The sequence below is a fragment of the Aulostomus chinensis genome, chromosome 4 (genome assembly GCF_037954235.1).
Source record: "Aulostomus chinensis isolate RoL2024-O1b breed Wild chromosome 4, RoL_Achi_v1.0, whole genome shotgun sequence".
NCBI lineage: Eukaryota > Metazoa > Chordata > Actinopteri > Syngnathiformes > Aulostomidae > Aulostomus > Aulostomus chinensis.
Genome location: NC_141323.1, coordinates 11,580,088 through 11,600,428, shown reverse-complemented (window position 1 = coordinate 11,600,428; position 20,341 = coordinate 11,580,088). Strand labels below are relative to the sequence as shown.

Below are 20,341 nucleotides of genomic sequence, written 5' to 3'. Positions count from 1 at the left end.
AACACGCCTGTTCAGTGATCGGCCGTTTGCATGTCACAAAATTTGCATATTTGTTGATGTGGTTTGTCTTTTATTCGGTGAAAATGGAACTAGAAGGATTTAACACATTTCTCGCTGGTCCTGATGAAGCGTCAGGAGGGGTCAGGCGCATCGGTGCGACGGCACTTTTGCCTTTTCCATCCGAAATCCAGCAAGTTTAAAAAGCAACCTTTGCTCCTTGCGCTGAGGAAAGTTGCGTGTCTGCGTGCTTTCAGATGCTAAACGGTCAACGCTTTTCCTCCACGCAGTTTTGTTGTTTTGCAGCTGAGGTGTCTCACAATATTTGCCGCAGACGCGTCGCTGCAAGCATGGAAGGGTAAAGCGTCAAAGGAGACAATAGAACGCAGACCTCCACGATGAGTGCCAGGCACCTTGACCCTTGACCTTCTACCACCGAAGAAATCTTTCCATTCACAGTCAATGTTTGTTTCAAATTTGAAGAAATCCTCCCAAGACGTTCCTGAGATACTGCATACATGTGAAGTGACAGCAACCTTCGGCATTTGAAAGTCAAACTCTTCATCCTCCAGTGGACGTTTGTGCCAAAGCTGAGGAACTCTCTCAAGGCATCTGTGAGATATCGCATTGAGATGAGGTCACGGTGAGCAACGTTATGAGCCACGCACCCACGGGTGCTCAGATGGGCGCGAGGATGTCTGCTGGACAACCAACTTGCTCACCGGGTGAGGAAACGAGACCTTCGTCAGCCGCTAGCGAGCAACGACACCTGCGCTCTGACCTCTAACTACAGGCATCAGGTAGATGCCAGTCATTAAAACCCCTCCCTCAGACAGAAGCCAGCGTTCTTCCTCAAGCCGTCTCAGTGCAATCTGTCTCCCCAGGATAAGCCTACGGACACACACTAACGCACACACCCACGGTCCATCCTCCTGTAAGACCACAAAAGCTTTTCCATCAGTAATGACCTTGCAGGAGAATAGTGAGGCCAGCTGCAGGGTTCTTCATCTTGCTTGATTACCGTCTGAACAAACCTGTCCAATCAGTCCCATTCAGGGCTGCCAGCACTCACAGGGGACCTGGCTGACCTCCGCGGAGTCCCGGCCCCTCAGCCTTGACCTTAGGTGTGGGTGCCCATTGTCGGACTCACGCTCTCACAGAAGCTTGGGTGCTAGAAATTAGGCACTTGAGGGAAACTGGAGAACTCCTGGCTAAACTCCTGTTTGCCAGAAAAGGCAATTCTAAAAATCAAGTGCTGTAATTGAGGGGGAATTTTTCGAGTTGAGAGGAGTGTCGGTAAATGCGTGGAGGTGTTTTTCCTGAATGGTCTGTTGTTGAATATAAAGAAGAGTGCTGGCAGGCGGAGACGATGTCTAAACACGGCTGAGTTAAAGCTGTGAGCCTCACACAAGGACGTTCATTATCCACCGCATCAAGTTATCATGATGATGTAACGCAGCAGATCGACCCGTCGACAGCCTCACGTTGCCTCTCTCCCGGTGACTGATCGATCGTTTGTTTCTCGAATCAAACCAGATCGGCGTATCCATGGTTTCTGAAGGCGATGCTGGTTCGTCGCAGCGCCAACATGCCGGTCCTGGTTTTAAAGAGTGACGCAATAAAAAAACGACAGCTTCAGGTGGTATTGAGAAGAGGAAACACAGCTGGGTGACGGCGTTTGTCCCCTGCTGCTGACTGCGTGATCCTTTTAGCGCCCCGGCAGGTTTTCAGGCGACTCCTCCATGCGGCCCATTTACACATCTACCTATGTCCAATTCTTGTTAAAGCCAAATCTCTGGAACGAGTGATTTTCCTGAAATTTGGCACAAACGTCCCCTGCAACCTTGGGTGGACGCAGGAGCTCAGGATCGCCTTGAGGGGCGCTCTTTAAATCTTGGCGCGAAAGACAACTGGGACCTGAGGAACGACTGAAAGTTTTTGCGAGGCGACAGGTCAAGGTCAGTGTGTGACTGTGGATGCATGTTACCTGAAAGCAGTACTTTCTTAATCCTGTGATTTTACCTTATAAGTTTAATGTGATGATGTGAAAGACTCACAGTCCTCGAAATTGGAGCAGCCTTTGTTGCTGCGGGGTTGATGAGGTGAGTCGTCCTGAAGTTTGGAAAGCATGTTCAGCACCTTTGTCCTCCTCTCCTCCATCCTTTTGTCCTTGTCTTCAGTCCTTTGTTCGGGACTCCCAATCCTCCACCCCCCAGTTAAGGACTCGACTTCCTTCCACACTTGATCATCTTGTTCCTCCTCCTCCTCCTCCTCCTCCTTTGCGGGGCCCCCATCGTCAGCGATGGAACCTGGAGCAGGAGAAAGCTACGTGAAATACGCATTAATCTACTCAGGGTTTCATTTATCGATCAACTTTCTCAATTTAAAACACATCTGCATCCACAGGTGGAGGAAGCCACTCGGTAAAAAGCGCCAAAAAAAACCAAAACCCCTTTCCTGTTCCCTTCATAAACCCTGATTGTCGTCATTGTCCTCTCGGATACCGCGCCACGTCTCCCTCTGGTCGCGGCTAAGAATGAAAGTGAAACAGCCATCCATTTTGTCACCAACCAGCCAATTAAGAGTCCCATGATCTTTGAATGCAAAGTGCACAGAATGAACTTCTTGGTGTAGCAGCACACAAAGAGCGCCATCAATGCAGTCTTAAGCTTAAAGAAAGCTCGGATTGTCTTTTGCATCCCTTCCCGTTAGAGCTTTGGGCTCTTTTCTTCACGCTACCTTTGCAAACACGAGTGTTACTTGTGTTAGCCCATGAGCGGTAATTAAAGTTTAGAGATGGCTCTATTCATTAAAAGGAGAGAGCTCCAGCAGTCGAGTAGCTGACAGGCAGCAGATTCATCAGGCTCTCCCAACATGGCGGCGAGTATTCATCCATCCCCTCAGCCAGCGCGCAGAGGTCAGCGGGCCAGATTGATGGAGCCATGTCTCATTTGACGGGCTGTCTTCCACCACGCTGCACACAATCACACGCCTCCATCAGCCGTCAAGTCCAGCTGAAGTCTCAATGTCACCAAAACGGACGACAGGATGACGAATTTATTCATCCTCAGAGCGAAGAATTCATCATTCCTCCTCCGTGTTTTTTCTGTATGCAACGAAAATGAAACGTCCGGCGTGCCCGCAGGGACGCGTGATGAATGTGATGACGACGGGCGAGTCAAAAACTTTCCTTCTTCATGCACCTCACATTGGGTTAAATTTCCACTGAAGGTTCCTGCGTCCTTGTGTTAATTGCTCATTCATCTCTCAATTAATGCCAAACATTTGATGTCAACAAAATCGCTAACAGGGTTTGTTTGTTTTTTATCAACCAAAATCCCTATTTTGTTCTCTCCTTGTAGAAATCTTAAAAGTTTGATGACTCGTCCGTTATTGTCCAATAAACACACTTTCAATGAGCCTCAACTTCCCTCCCTCTGTTTGGTTGATCGTCTTAACCGTCGCGTGACGCCGGTGAAGCGATTCGTCTGGCGACCATGATGTGACACATTCAGAAAAAGAAGAAACAGAAGCGTGACAAGAAGTGATTGTCACGCTGACAAGTTGTTTCATTTAAAAACAGAGACCGTAAACTGCAGTTTTACTTCTCTTGTGTGAGGTTAAAGTTCAAAAAATGAAGCAGAAACAACGGTATTTAAGCAGCACAGCGACCCGGCCCACCGGTTTTGTTGGTTTTTTTGCGTTACAGCCCACAAATGGAACGAGTTCGAGCTCAATACATTCAGATTGAGCAAAAGGATCTGTTTGACCACAGTCGTTCAATCTGCTTGATCCATGAGAGAGTCGGAGGGGGAACACGATGAAGTCATTTATCTACCTGCATTAGCGGAGCATCCACCAGTAGCAGTGGCTGATGTTAGCATCAGTCTTCATCAATGAGTTGATTCATTCAAAACAGAACCCACAGGAAACATCGCATCAGAAATAACAAAACAAAAATAATCAAGTGCTGCGTTTGCTGACTACCTGTTTTCTCAGCTATTGATTTTTGCACCTAGGAACATCTGTATTCCGCACTGTTTTCTGTGCGAGCTTTAAACCACCACTGAAATTATGCAGGATTTGGTTTCCTGCCTTTGAAACCCTGCTATCCTAACCTCCAACGCGGCCTAATCCATGAATGCACAGCGGTGATTACTGGTCAGTTCAAGCTGGAAACAAGAGCCCATCTAAAACACACAGAGCAGGTTACCATACCAACCGCAGCATCTGAACACAGCAGATAGCTGGATTTGGCTGCGAGCGGCCGAGTCAAATCCCCTCGTTGATCTCGAAAAAAAAAAAAAAAGCCCAGGCAAAGACAATAAACACCGCCCACCCTTCTTGGTCCCTGTGCCCACCCCTCGTCCCCACCCCACCTCCTGTATGGTGCAACACCCGGCGCACCAGGCAGAGGCAAGAAGGTTGGACTTGTATCTCTTTCTTTACATGTTTGAGAAAAGGATGAGCATCAGTGAGACAATCGGCGTGCTGAGGCCATTCACCGATGCCACCCAGAGCCTCCACTCCTCTTTCTCCGGAGAGAATAGAGTAGAAAGGAAAATCCTCGCCAAATTATTATTCATGGGGAGGGGGATTTTTCCTTTCAGCCCTCCTTTATCGAAGCCTTTCCCAACACGTCACCCTCTCTATCAGCCCTGACAAGTGCCAATCAAAGGGCTTGAGTCCAGGTTTTTTTATGGGGGGGGACTTGGAGGAGCACTGGAGGATTTCAGAGACAATAGCCAATGAGTCCACAGTGGCGGTGGCTTAGAGACAATAGTGACATGGCTACACTGTCAGTGTGTGGTCCTCTGGGGGCAAAACGATCCGTGCTTACACAACTAATCTCTGCTCGCACCATCTCTGCCTAATCTGTCCCACAGCTTCCTCAAACCGCCGGAACAATCCAGCGGGGTCAGTTCAGATTAATGCTCTTTGTGGCCCCGTGGATCGCGACATTCATCTGGACACTAACATCTTCAGTAACAGCTGAATGCTAAACACCGGGGTGAACGTGGAGCGGCCGGGGCAGCGGGGAAACAGCCAGGGGACAATTATCAGGAGGGGATTATTCTACCTATGAATTCCTGATGAGCAGGAATGGACAAAGGTGCGATCATGAGCCTCGCCGGGGAGCAGGAGCATCCTCTCACCGCTGATCTCGGGCTGCAGATTCACCCACTAGATTCAAACACCTCGTTTATGAGAAGAGGACAAAAACGACACCAGCGACTGAACGTGATAGGCTGTCACTGTGTCTATCCTGCTTTTAGCTCCGTTTTGGTCTCCACCAACTCCTGGAGGAACTACAGTATCTGTAAGTACAAGTATCTAATCTAATTAGCTGCTAATGCTACACTCCGCAGTTATTGGTGAATGTTTTGTTGTTGTTTTTTTGTTTTTTTCAATTTAACCAGGCTGTCCAGCTCTTTTAATCAATGGAAAACACAGAAAAGTCACAACCAAGTAAGTAACAGCACACAGTAGGTATGGCACTATAAAGCCGTATTTATAATTCCTTAATTAATCTGCAAAAACCAAAGCATAAAGTCTTTGGCTGGGATCATTAGAATACACCTATTCTTTGTTTGCCTGACCGTGAAAATGCCCTCAAACATGTAATAAATATCTTTTTTCGAACGGCAGACGCAGGAATTAAAGTCTGTGTGGCATCTTCAACATTCCGCAAAGCTGAAAGTTTCCTGCGCGCTTCAGTAGGAGCGAAACCATTTGATGTTTTGTTGAATATTAAAAAAATATATATATATATTCTTGAGAACTGCTCCACTAAAAAGGAAAAAAAAACAAGTGATCGCATTTCTGTCGTATCTTCAGCGAAATCTAAACTCAGGTTGCTCGGTGCGGCCAACGGTCGACTCTCCTGAATGCAAACGAAGCGGCGAGTCTTTCCCTCGCGTGCGTGAAGCCGTGATGGCGTCGCCCCCTCCATCACCGAGGAGCCCCACTGAAAAGCTGAACTTCTCTCACCTCCAGGGAAACCAAATCTCACCTATACAGACAAAGACATGCCACACACTGGGCATCTTATAGAGACCGTGTGACCTGCAGTCATGACCCCTCCACGCCCTGATGATGACCCCTCCCCCCCACCACCACCTCCGAGGGTGACCATGCCTTTGGCCTTTAAAAGGTCAAACACAAGTGACAAAATCCTCTGATGACATCTTCTCTTCTTGAGTCCCTTCACCTAATCTTTGACCGAGCAGTGAAACAGCGACCGGCTCGTTTTTAATGTTTGGAGGCTCAAAGAAAAAAAAAAAAAAAACCCTCCTCGAGCTGAAGGGACTCCACCCATTGTGCGCCGCCACAATGGATGTGAATTGAAGAACTTTAACAGGAGAACAAATTAGAGCTTTTTTTTCTCTCTACGAAACACCTGCAGCCGAAGAAGAGGAGGAACGGCTTCTTCTCCGGCTGCGTGGATCAAACGGGCGAAATCACGCCATTTCTGGTCGGGAAAGATCGGCGCCGGATGAGGTAACTGAGGTTTTATCTCCAAGAAAAGAGTCCAGCAATAATTTTCCATTAAGTTGCCGCCATGGCCAACCAGTCCTAAACTTGAACCATGTCTAAATTGTTGGTTCTGACCCTCTAATACCACGTTTAAGCACGTTTCCTGCAGTAAATGACCCGTAAGTCCGTTTTAAGTCTGGTTTGACTGTGGTGTTCGGGGGAGGTCGACCACGACCTCAGTGGTGGCACCACACCTGCCACACTCACCTGAGAAGGACTCGAACAGAAGTCTCTCACAGTGAAGTCCACTGTTTGTTGGTACAAACCTCAACCCCTGATACAACCATAACATCAGCACCTTCTCCTCCTCCTCCTCCTCCTCCTACTACTACTACTACCACTACTACTACTACTCCTACTACTACTACTACTACTACACCCACCGTTTGAAGTTTTTAAACCAGGGAAATTATGTGGCCATCACCAAAAAAAAAGGTCCTGATTGATTCCTATAGTTTTTCGCGACGCTGCAGAGTATTTTTACCGCCGTGCTGTCATTTTTGCAAGACCAACCTGAGACAGCCGGAGACTGAAAGTCTCCTGTTCCAACGTCGGTCAAAACAGAGCAAAACTCCAATCAGCTTCAATAATTGGATTTCCTGGGGGGGGGTGTTTTTTTTGGTGGTCATAATTGCTGCGGCCACAAGATGAGGCCTGTCATTTTCACCGCTCACACTGCGTTTTTCGGGTCATTTTCTCATGGAGACAATCGTTTCCATGAAGTTTGGCGACTTCAGAAAGGCGTTTATGTCTCCGGTGTGGGTCAAGCTCTCAACGGACACGTCCATCCAGGTCTGACATCAGGAGGAGCAGGAAACCTCGCCGCTGCCTTTGGCCTCAGACACATCAATCTCTGATATGATGGATGCATCCTGCGTCCCCTTGATGTTGACGGACCATTAACATCATAGCACAATGACTGATACCCAGCAGTCTGACAGACGCGGGCAAATGAAGGATGGCAGGAAACAGAGCGAGCCATTAGCTCAAGGGGGGCTCTTCAGTACTCCTGACCTTTTCCTTGTCTTATGCCAGCAGTTTTCCAGTGTGCGTGTGTGTGTGTGTGTGTGTGTGTGTGTGTGTGTGGTGTGTGTACTGTAAGCGCTGCTTCCGAACCATCACTCGTGAATGTACACAAGCCGGCCACACAGGTGAAGGTGATACTAGCAGCCAGCTGGCCCTCGCTAGGATTAGCTGGCTTAAGTGTACCGGAGGCGAGGGAACGCCAAACACAGCGCTGACACTGAGGAGACAATGGAGACTAATAAACGAGAGCTGACAGGGACTGAGTGGGCTTTTACCGGATCAGACGCTAATGGTAACCACCAGCTCTCCTACTGATGAAGTATTGTGAAGAGCACCTACAGAGAAGTGGTATGCCATTGCAACACACAGGGGGGAAAAAGTGACCCGAGATCATTTTCAGGGATACAGCAGGGCGGTCGGACTCACAGGGAGAAGGTGAGGCCCTGAACATGTTGTATGAGGGACTCGGGTCAACGATCCATGATGAAGGAGATCCAGAACCATCCTCAGACGGATCCTGCGGGGAAACAAAGGATCGAAAACTTAAATTGTAGGCGTGCAGGGATCTGGGACCTAAGAACAATGGACCTGGTGATCATAATTTCAATTTATGCAGGGATTGTAGGTCCCGAGGGACGGGGATGGGGACTATGGACTGACCAGTCACCGGCCGACCCTGAGCTACCTTTTTCAGGGTCTAAAAAGTCACAATTATACGATAAAATGCAAAATTTACACCCAAAAAAATTATATGAGATAAGCAAGTAAAAAAACAAACCCTGAAATGATGTGTTTTTGTCTCATGAATTTACCGTGGAATATTTTTACTACATATTTATAGTAATATATCTACATACTTTATCTTTTTGTTGTTGTTGTTGTTTTGTTTGTTTTTTCAAATGGACGTAAAGTAACGAAACCATACATTTTATTTCAATCCGCTTATCTCCAACAAGTAAGGAGGCTCTCGACCAGCATGCGCTGCGTCGTCAGTGCGCGACGTGCGTTTCTTGGGGTTTGTCTCCGCTTTGGTCGCCAGGTAACTTCATGGCGTTGAGAAGAATTAGATGAGACTCAAAAATGTCAAATCATTCCCTTTAAAGTCCGGAGAATTTTTTTTTAAACATTTCAAACCAGTTCTCTAAAAGAAAACTTTCAATTGAGGCTTACGGTGGTAAAAATACTTGTGAACCAGTAGCCCCCGCCCACCCACACACACACACACACACACACACACACACACACACACACACACACACACACACACACACACACAGAACTCCAACATGCCACTGCTTTATCAGCCTCTCTTCATTAGAAATAATCCAGTGCGTGGATACGTGCTGCGGCGAGGTGCATTATGCAAACGATTTTATGAATCCTGCTCTGAGCACTCCAGCCTGTCATTGTAGTCGGGCATAATTGTGGGGGGCTTATGAGGCTCATTCAAGCTTTTCAGGGGCTCTCTCTCATCCGTCATAAAGGGGAGATTAATCTTAGATCACGTGGAGCACCTGCGTCCATTCCACTGCAGCTCAGCATGCGCGAGCCCCGTTTTACCCCCCCTGACCCCTCGCCCTTCCAACCCTGTCTGATTCTAATGGAGGCGCATCCTCCAAAAGAATCCCACCACGTCGGGTGTTTAGCGGAGCGTGCCCCCCCGCGATAGAGCAATGAGCTGGTGTAAAAGCCTGCCCTGCTCCTGTACAGTCGCGCCCCCCACCCTCCTGCAGCCCGTGACTGATTAACCACACACCTGCTGCACGCCGCGTGCCCTCTGTTTTATTGTGTCTCAATTATCAACAACAATTTGGCTAGTCTTATTGGAATGACAGTTATAAATGCACGCCATTTCAAGTTTATAAATGGGGGTCTTTGTCCAGGAGGGGGACAATGTGTGCCAGGTTTTTGTCTCTGTGATTCTAGGAGGTCTGATGTTTGCTCAGGACAGGCGCAGCCATGCTTTTGGAAAAAAATCTGATAGATGAAGAGGGGAAGGGGGTACAAAGTGAAAAGTGATTTCACAAGAGGCAGCGGCACTCACCGATTTGTTTTCCTGGACTTCCCCTGCAGAGTCACACCTTTCAGAGACGCCGCCAGCTGTGAGGGGCCTCCGAGGACCTAACAAAACCACACAGGACACAACATCACGCTAAAAGCTGGGGAATTAATTGTGTTAGCAGTTGTGGTGTGTATGCGGGCAGGTGTGTGTGTCGGTGCACATGTGTACATAAGAGTTAGCCTCCGGCACACGCTTCCATGCACTGGCCTTTTGTGCTTGAGTGTGTGTGCACAGATATGAGTAACGCAGTGTATTAGGTCCAATTATGGCTCTTAATCTCTCAGCAAATAATAGCAGAAATGGAGCCAGAGAGGAGCACCTGTCCACAGAAGCGTGCCAGGTGCAAACATTGTTCTGGAGCCGCAGAAAGAGGAAAGACAAGCTTCCAGCAAACTCTGGAACTCTGGAGGAGATGAAGTGACAGAACAAAACCGATCTCCCCCCGGGGGCTCACCCAGTCGCCCTGATCAGAAAACAAGCACAGTGGCATTTAGGAGCCGCGTAGATTTGGTTCTATTTGTTCAGGCTTTCAGATTTGAGCCACTGGGATTCCTGCTGCTGTGTCAATATAACAGATGAATGGAATTTCATTGGCAGTGCCATGCGGTGCAGGTTCATGCGTCCCAGGGGTTTTTCCTCCGGAAGGTGGCTTCATCTCCCTTCGGGTGACACATGAATCTGTGAGGGAGTCGTTAGAGGGACGCTGCATGCAAAGGAGCCAGTTGAGGAGATTTGGGGTTATGAAGTTTGGACCACATCTGGGGGTCTCCACATCGGAGGCGGTTGCCTTTGAGCTGTTAGGAGGCCATGACAGACCCAGGATCAGGTGGAGGCATCATATTGCCGTTCCAGCCTGGGAACCCCTCGGGACCCCTCTGTCAGAGCTGGTCAATCCGGTCGGGCAAAGAGAAGTTTGGGGTTCCCTGCTGCTGTGCTGACCTCCGCGGTGAGCACGATAAGCGGTTGTTAGCGTTTGCAGCTACGGCGTTCATAGCGTCATGGAATTCGAAAAATAGCAGTTTTTGAAAACCAACTTGTTTTACAAATGCAAGCAGACCAACGACTGCTGTCCAGAACATTTTCATCAAAATTTAGGAAAATTCTTATTGGTCTAAATTTCTATCTCCTTATAATGTAGGTGCACAACCCTTTATTGCAGCTTTGGTGTTTATCTGTCTCGCCGCGTCATTATCAGCCGATAAACGGCCGGCGCGAGACTGACGGCCTTTCCCCCACACACTCTTATCCATTGTTATGCATGCAGGACTTGGCTGGAAGTGTCCCTGGCTATCTTCGGCGGACTTTCCCGGTTAATGATCCACTCTAGCTGTTTGATCTTTACCAATACAGCACATCCTGATATCCCTATAAACCTCCCCTCCCAGCCGACACACCTTCATGGAAAAGCAGTTAAGAGCCTGCAGCAGCATGTCGGGAGACAGAGAGGTGGTATCTCCCTTCGTTAAAAGAAAAAGCCGCTCTGCCCCATAAAGATATTGCTTACACTCAAGGACGGCCCACCCACACACACACACACACACACACACACACACACACACACACACCTTCTACAATGTCATATTTTTCCGTCTCCATCTGGTCATCTGTGTTTTCTGCACAAACACACACACACACACACATACACACACCTGCTCCCTGTTATTAAAGTAACGGTTTTTTGCTTATCAAACGATCTCGTTCAAACCGTCTGAAAGTTTTGTCAGAACAGGACATGAACCGAGATCGCCTGTCGGTCAGAAAAACATTGTGCTTTTATACACTGACGTTACAAATAAATGACATCATAACAACGTCACTGGGGGCTCATGAGTTCGTTCAACTGGACCACGGTTGTTGTTCCAGCACACAAGAACCAGGCGGAATCCATTTATTTGCACAAACATGCCTACTTCCGGAACAGCAGGTGGTGCTACGACCGCTTACAGCTGGCGGGAGCCGCACGTCCTTCCAGTTCGCCCTTTAGATCACATGATAAAATGAGTTAGCTGAGGTGAACGGCGTCCTCGAGAAGCTCGGGTCCTTGTCTGTCTATAAACGTGCAGATTCCATCCTAGTTTCTCTCGCCATGACCACGCCACCCTTGTCAGTTCGCTGTTCAACTTCTGGGTTAAATCCTTCAGCAGGAACTTGGATTGGGGCTGTGAAGTAAAACCTATCTGGAAACAAATTGTCGTATTTTTTCCGAGATGTAGTATTGATATTCCAGCGCCGAGTATTGACATCGTATCACGATAAAATCAAATTGGGACATGTGTCTTTATGACAGCTATTCAGATGATATCATTGACAGTTTCAGTAAATCATGTGACATGTATCCCATCACACTGTATCACAGTTGCGTTATGAAGCATGTATACTGATCGTATCGTTGCCTGACACTCAACACCACTCTGGTCACGTCCATGTTTGAAAAGTATGACTTCAGTCAGACGAACCAGTCCAATATCAGTCAGACGAACCAGTCCAACATCGGTCAGACGAACCAGTCCAACATCGGTCAGACGAACCAGTCCAACATCGGTCAGACGAACCAGTCCAACATCGGTCAGACGAACCAGTCCAACATCGGTCAGACGAACCAGTCCAATATCAGTCAGACGAACCAGTCCAACATCAGTCAGACGAAGCAGTCCAATATCAGTCAGACGAACCAGTCCAACATCAGTCAGACGAAGCAGTCCAATATCAGTCAGACGAACCAGTCCAGACGAACCAGTCCAACGTCAGTCAGACGAACCAGTCCAATATCAGTCAGACGAACCAGTCCAATATCAGTCAGACGAACCAGTCCAACATCAGTCAGACGAAGCAGTCCAACATCAGTCAGACGAACCAGTCCAGACGAACCAGTCCAATATCAGTCAGACGAGCCAGTCCAACATCAGTCAGACGAAGCAGTCCAATATCAGTCAGACGAACCAGTCCAGACGAACCAGTCCAACATCAGTCAGACGAACCAGTCCAATATCAGTCAGACGAACCAGTCCAATATCAGTCAGACGAACCAGTCCAATATCAGTCAGACGAACCAGTCCAACATCAGTCAGACGAAGCAGTCCAATATCAGTCAGACGAACCAGTCCAATATCAGTCAGACGAACCAGTCCAACATCAGTCAGACGAAGCAGTCCAATATCAGTCAGACGAACCAGTCCAACATCAGTCAGACGAAGCAGTCCAATATCAGTCAGACGAACCAGTCCAGACGAACCAGTCCAACGTCAGTCAGACGAACCAGTCCAATATCAGTCAGACGAACCAGTCCAATATCAGTCAGACGAACCAGTCCAACATCAGTCAGACGAAGCAGTCCAACATCAGTCAGACGAACCAGTCCAGACGAACCAGTCCAATATCAGTCAGACGAGCCAGTCCAACATCAGTCAGACGAAGCAGTCCAATATCAGTCAGACGAACCAGTCCAGACGAACCAGTCCAACATCAGTCAGACGAACCAGTCCAATATCAGTCAGACGAACCAGTCCAATATCAGTCAGACGAACCAGTCCAATATCAGTCAGACGAACCAGTCCAACATCAGTCAGACGAAGCAGTCCAATATCAGTCAGACGAACCAGTCCAATATCAGTCAGACGAACCAGTCCAACATCAGTCAGATGAACCAGTCCAACATCAGTCAGATGAACCAGTCCAACATCAGTCAGACGAACCAGTCCAATATCAGTCAGACGAACGCAATAATTGGACTTTTTCATTTTAGCGTCATGTAAACACACTTGCTGGGAGCACTGATGAGATTCGGTACGTGGGAAAGTTCCCCTCCATTTCAAGTCTCCTGGAGCACATCTAGAAGTGTCTGACAGCTTTATTACTCTTTGTAGCTTCTTTGGTTGGACCTTGTTTTGTGCGCTGTACCTGCGGGGTCATACTGCACGTCCAGCTCACACCAATCCTCCATCAAATCCCTGTCACTGCAGGATAGACTTTGCAGGGCGGTCGGCTCTGGTCGGTCCAGGAGCAGCAGCTGGACGCGGGACAGGGAGCCCAGATTCCCAGAGTCACAGCCCACTGTCAGCGCCGCCAGACCTGGAGTCAGAGCTGCACAAGAAACATTGTTGGAAATAAAAGCAAAAAACCCCGAAGGGACTGTAGTCACGAGTGATGACGCAGCTTCTGTCCAACGGGTTTGTTTTTGCATAAGTCCATAAAAAAACCCGTTGGGTACAGCAAGTCAACAAAAACAAGCACACAAGGTTTTATATGTGCGTGTGTGTGTTTGTGTATGTGAGGTGTGTGTGTGTGTGTGTGTGTGTGTGTGTGTGTGTGTGTGTGTGTGCTGCCTCCACTGTTATTATTATGCTGTGCAGATGCCAGTTAGCCTGCAGCTACGCTAATCCGGAGATCAAATGAATTCATTTAAACTGTACATTTCCCCTTTTAAAGGCGTGGATGATCTTTAATGCCACTGCAGTTCCACTGTGTTGTAGGTGGAATTGTTGAGACAACATAATTAGAGATGTAAACCAGTGGGATGACATCACATGTGGTTTGCGCATATTTTAAATAGGACAAAAAGAATCTTCTCGTAAAAGCTTGTTAAAAAACAAACTGGGACTCTCAGTCACTTTTTCACTGGTAAAAACAACAACGTGATCACACAGGGAACCGTATCAAACCCTCGGGAGCTCAGGCTCATATTTGAATGCTTTAAATCTTGTCTTCACATTCCAAAACAAAATCCAAATTTTGAAAAATGTTTTTTCCTTTTTCCAAATGGTCACAAGCGTCGTCCGTGCGTGAGGATGAACGCTCGTGTGATCGAATGACGGTGGTGTGATGCACTGTAACATGCACACGGTACAAGCTTCTATTGGATATTAAAGAAGGGCAGCTGACATCGTATCTACGAGCCCGGCTCCTTCTTTAGCCTGGCTTCTAGTCAAAATGTCAGCATGTTGTGACGTTTTGGGAGAAGAAGGTAGGCTGGAATTGTTTTTGACCTTTGAACACTCAAATCTGGTTTGAGTGACTTGTTGAGTTTGATCTTGAAATTACTGTAAATTACAAGTTACACTCCACACAAACACAACCCCTCCTTCTCTGTGACTCACTCCCACGGGCACTTCCACACACACACACACACACACACACACACACACACACACACACACACACACACTAAGACCCCCCCCCCTCCACCCCACCCCCTTCGGGCTTCTCATCGTCACACCCAATTAAAAGCGGATCAGTGACAGTGTGGCTTGGTGCCCATGCAAATCCACAGCCCACGCTGGCTGGGTGTGGAGCTGGAATTCCTATCACACACACCATGCTTCGCTGCAGGTACACTCCCCCAACACACACACACACACACACACACACACACACACACACACACACACACACACTCAGCATTAGCATCCAAGAAAAGGTGCAGAAAATCCTCCATATACCCATCTTAGTAAATCAGATTTCAGAGGCAGGAAGTTATCACTTTGAGAACGGAGTGTGTTATGCAATATAGCGCATGCACAACCACCCACACACACACACACACACACACACACCTTTTTCAGTTGAAATACAAACTCACGTGGGTGTTGCTGTTTTTTTTGTAAAGTGAGAAAAAAGGAACTGTTGGTAAATGAAGGAGTGGTTGGGAGGAAATCCCTGGGATAACTGCGGGTGTAGCATGACGTGGTGGGACACACTGTCAGTTAGCCGCTGGCTATTAATCCGTCGTTAGCCAAAAAAGTAGCCACCGAGACTTTGAGCAAACACAGTCGCAGATAACAAATGACTAATGTGATGATTAAGGTGTTGCACATGCGAGTTACCACCCACCGAGGGTCAGAAAGACAACAGAGGGTGGTCTCACTTCCCATTTTAAATTCCTTAAAAACAGAAAGTTAAACTAGCCTGCTGTTGCAAAGCTCTCTGTGTCTTTAAAGAAGCTTTTCAACTCCGGGTTTTGTAATTTTACGTATTTTACTCAACCTTTTTTTTTGGACATTTTTGCTTTGCAGAGGCTCGCCTTCATTCACAGATAAAAATCGGGCTGTGGCATTAACTCACAAAAGGAAAAGTGTTCAGGTTTAGCTCTGACTTGATTTTATCACGCTTTGGTTGCTACGGCAGCGGCCACCCTGATCCCTCCACTTCCTCAGGGCAGAGGTCGCCAGGGTCAGACAGAGGTTCAGGTCAAGCGAGCAGGTTAAACACCTTGTCAGGGATTATCAGGCATCGAGGGACGAGCAGGAGGTCTTCATCTGCTGGAGCATTTCCACTCGCTCGCCAACTCATCTGGCTCTACCTTTGTCTGCCAGGACAGACGTAAACAGAGACCTGACACTCTTTCCACAGACGCACGTCACAGAGGAAGGAAGGCGCGTCTAATGGAGTCATGAGTGACAACACGCAAACACGTGAAGTCGCCTGAACGTCCTCCCACTGGCACAGTGCAGTGAAAGAGCCGCTCACACCGATGATTCAAACCTTCATGTCACGAGGAGTGTGAGGTAGCCAATATCATACCGCAAATCATCTCTATCAACATCAACCAGCAGATATTTTGATGACAGAATCAAAATTAAAGATATTTTCTTGAGGGATAAATGCTCAAATGATCTGGTTTTTGTTCAAATTCTACACTTGCTGCCCTTTCCTCTTTTATTTGACTGTAAATTCAATATTTCTAGGTGTTAATTTCAGTACACTGCAAGGATACGAGGTTCTACGGTTTTCTTCTCCCGTAGAATAACAGCTAAACTAGCAGTGAATGTTTTCTACGTGGGTTTGTGAGTTTGTTTGTACCGTCGTGAGGCAAAGGGTGGCCTGATGAGTCGGACCCCCCGTCCAGAGAGGGACAGGAGTCTGATGGGGGGGCGATGGCCTCCAGCTCGTCATACACGTGAGACGGAGTGGAGCTGAGCTCAGAGGAGCGAGATGCTGCCGAGCCGCTGCGTCCTGAGGAGATGAAGACCAGCATCACCACCGTGACGGCGAGGAAGCAGCTTCAGTAATGCACACACATTTTGGCATTGTCACACGTCATTTTTTTTCCTCATTGAATTTTCTGTTCATCTCTAGTTTTGTTACCACGGTAACATAATAACAGAGGCGCCTTGTCCAGAACAAACTGAAGTTCTACCAAAAAAGACTCAACAGGCAATAAAAGATTGGCGGCTTTGCTCCTGATGAGCATCATCGGGATGTCAGACAGAAAGGAAATTAGCAGGTTTACTGTGTTTGATGCAGCAACGGATGCAGCTGAAGGGAGGAGGCGGGGCAGGGGGCGGGGCATTCAGCAGATGAAGGCAAGACCATTTTAGCTTTGAACAGTCTCCTGTTGGTTAGCATGAAGGCTACGGTGCTACTAGTGGTTGTTTCATCTCTGCTGTCAAATTTTGCCTTTTTTTGGAGGGAAGGGTTGTTTTTCTTCACTTTCACAGACACATACGTATCGTAGATTCATTTTCTGGCAATATACTGATTTGTTGCACAAGAATCGCTGTCCTATCTAATATCCTGGCAGGATTGCACCGTAACCCTAACATCCTATAATGTTATGGAGGAGTTTTTACTATTTTTCTCCCAGACAGGGAGTTTAAGGTGCTAACACCCAGATAAAATCACTTCTGGAGGTTAATTTCCAATTGCAGCCTTATCAGAATGTAAATCTTGACTCTTGTGTTTAGTGAAAGACTTCCAGGTTTTCTCCTCTGACAAGCAGAGCTCTCTCAACCCCACACCTCCACCAGAGGAGCCCCTCAGGTGAGGCAGCAGACCCTCACCCTTAAGCCCTCGTTACCAGAGCTCACTTGGAGGAATGCTGCAAACTGTCAGGCGAATCACTAATTACTTATCTCCTTTCAAACAACCAAAACAAAAACTGTTTTTCTCAGGCAGGTTGAAGAATCTGAAGCTTAGCGAGGGAAACAGTTCCCCTCACCGGGCCGGCGCTGTGTTCTGTTGTCCTGAAAGAAGCTTGTGGAGGCTTTTCTCACATTAGAAATGCAGAACAGCTTGGAGCGGACAAAAGGGTAATATATACGGAGGATTTAAAAGGAAAAGGCAAACTCAGCTCCTCAGTGTCTGCCCACACGGGCCGGCGTAAACGAACACATGCAGCCTCCCTCACAAAGTCAAGAACAACAGCGCACGCACACACGCACGCACGCACGCACGCACACACACACACACCGCCGTTCTATTGTGCACTTGAGCGGCTCTACTCAGAGAGACAATAGAAGGACTTGACTTGACACTTCAAAGCATCTTGCTGCTGTCAACTCAGCTGTCGTTCTACCAGTCGCCGGCGGCTGAGGCGGCCTTGCGGGGAGGTTAAAGGGTGGCAGCCAGGGGTTCGGTGGGTTTGTTACGTTCGACGTAGAGAAGGACCTCTCTGTGTGCCCGCGGCCCTCGTTTTCTGGTCTCTGTGCCAGACAGAAAGAGGGGGCCAGGATGGCGCCCCGCTCCATTGTCAAGGACAGTTACGCTCCACCAAAACAGGTCGGTGCGGGGTCAACCGCCGGGTTGTCTGGGATCTGAGAAAGCTGCAGAGGTCAGTAGAGGCTGGAACTCTCATCAATCAGCCTGAACTGCCACTACTGTAAATATTCAACACCGATATTAAAACTTTCTCGTGATTTGTTGCAATGAAGTAAGCAAAAAATCAATCTGATAGAACTAAATACAACATAAACCAGTGCTGCCCTCTCAATAAGCAGGGCCAGGGGTTCCCGAAGCGAAGGTCACATGACCCCGTGTAGGCGTTGGGAGCTGGTTTCTGGAAGTCAAATTCTATTTAGCCTAAATGGCCTATTTTAACCTTGGTTGTTATGTAAGATCGAATCGTTAATTACGTTGGATGTGTTCTGACAGGCCCATTAGCGCACAAGCAGACGACGTCTGTGTGGGGGTCAGCGCATCTCGGTTCTGGAGGTCGGCGGCTGACAAATTTGCAGGTGCAAGAAGAAGAAGAAACGGCCCTGACCGTGGAGGAAGTGGCGTGAGATTCAATGCCCCTTGTAGAAGAAGCTGTGGATTAAGTAAAGACCTTTGCACACCCAGAATGATTTTTGGGGAAAACTATGAACACAAAAATGTCTAACAGCAAGAATGAAATTCTGAAAATGAAAGACTTTGCCGTCAGATTTTGTGCATAAAAGTGAAGGTCTGAGTGATTTTCAGGGTCGGGCATCGCTCTGTGTCTGCTCATCAGCATCAGGACACACAACATCATCAAGCCTGATGTCACCGTAATGACACTCTCCCTCTTGTTTCCTCCGCGCTCATAAAACCAGCCTGAAAAACATGAAACATGAAAAACATGAATACTTCCATCTCTGCTCTTTCTGGTGTTCGTGCTCGAAAGGCAACGCTGGTTGTGCTCCCATGGAGGTGAACATGGAGGTTCCCTGGGTTTTTGAGGGGGAGACGGGTTCCTAACGCGCACAAAAAAATGTGTCTACCAACGCATAAATTCAACTCCAGGGTTGATAAATTCGCCGAGGTGAACGCCGTGTTAAACAGATCCACCCCACTTCCAGGTTTACCTCCAAATATCAGGGTTTAGGACAGTGATCCTGAATAGGCGGCCCCCAGGCCACTTCCGGCCCGCTGGTTGCCTATGAACGTCAAGGCAGGGTGGCCATAGGGAGGTTTGGGAGGTTTCCTGAATGGCCGGTCCGGCCAGAGCATTTTTTTTTCTGTAACCCCAAATGCTGGGTTTATATTCCATGCTGCCCGGGCGGCCGCAGCACATACAGACCCACCGCACCCACCGATAATCCACAAGCCACCGCACTTGCACTTCACTCCCACCCCCAGGATGCAAAAGGCTGGCCGGGACCCGTCTCCATGCCAAGGATACACAGACAGCCTGTTACCGGGTCACTCAGAGTTCACTGCTGCCCACGCCATTTTTTTTAAACTTTCACTTTATTTTTTGGAGCAGTTTTTCAAATTTTAACCAGTTTGCCGAACCGAAAGGGACATTTGGTTTGATTTTAGCCTCTACATTAGCGTGGAATTCCTGAGCGTTTTGATTCACCACAGGACAGAAACACATTTGTCCCTCTTCCTTGTGGTTCTTTGTGTTTATATCTAAACAGAAAAGTCTTCTTGGCCCTCCTGACGTCTGTGTTTTGGATTCTTGACAGGGGTCGTGTTGTGTTTTATTCAACTTTTTATTTTAATTTATGTCAAAATGGAAATTACATTTTATTTTAGTTGGTATTTTTGTTGTTGTTTTGAATGAAAGGGACATTTTGTTTTGAATATTACCGTCGTACTGCATGTGGCCTGCCGGACCTCAATAAATGGACCCTTGACTCACTGAAAAATTCTTTGCGACCCTTTAAGGTTTGTTTTTGAGCGCCCTGGTTTAGGAGAACCGGCTAAATAATTGTCTTCTTAATAATCTCTGATATCTGAATGCTGGTCGTCTTTCCTCTCCGGTTAGGAACAAAACTCAGATGTCCCCGAGAACAGTCCCGTCATAACCGATGCAAATGGCGACCGAAACTACAAAGACAAGCTCTGCGTCGTAATGAACCAGACTTATCCGTTAAGCTTTACACGCCGCCACATTGAGCTTGCATCGCTGGCATCTGCGGTGAAATAAATGAACTGGTGACACACGCTCTGTGTGTGTCGTGAAGAGAACAGCGTGCTACGATAGAACATGGGCCCCCCCGCCGCCTCACAGCGCCACACAGAGAACAGTAGATGTCT

The 20,341-nt window shown here is 47.8% G+C and overlaps 1 protein-coding gene across 1 annotated transcript in view; it reads right to left on the bottom strand.

Moving 5' to 3' along the window:
* Positions 1 to 20,341, bottom strand: part of LOC147262690 (uncharacterized) — a 59,809-nt gene that overhangs the window by 14,553 nt on the left and 24,915 nt on the right. The window contains exons 7-11 of the mRNA XM_086201802.1: positions 16,418 to 16,570; positions 13,520 to 13,702; positions 9,605 to 9,681; positions 7,987 to 8,077; positions 2,055 to 2,306 (exon numbers count right to left, since the gene is read on the bottom strand). Coding sequence (XP_086057928.1) covers positions 2,055 to 2,306; positions 7,987 to 8,077; positions 9,605 to 9,681; positions 13,520 to 13,702; positions 16,418 to 16,570 — 756 coding nt within the window. The remainder of the gene's footprint in view (positions 1 to 2,054; positions 2,307 to 7,986; positions 8,078 to 9,604; positions 9,682 to 13,519; positions 13,703 to 16,417; positions 16,571 to 20,341) is intronic.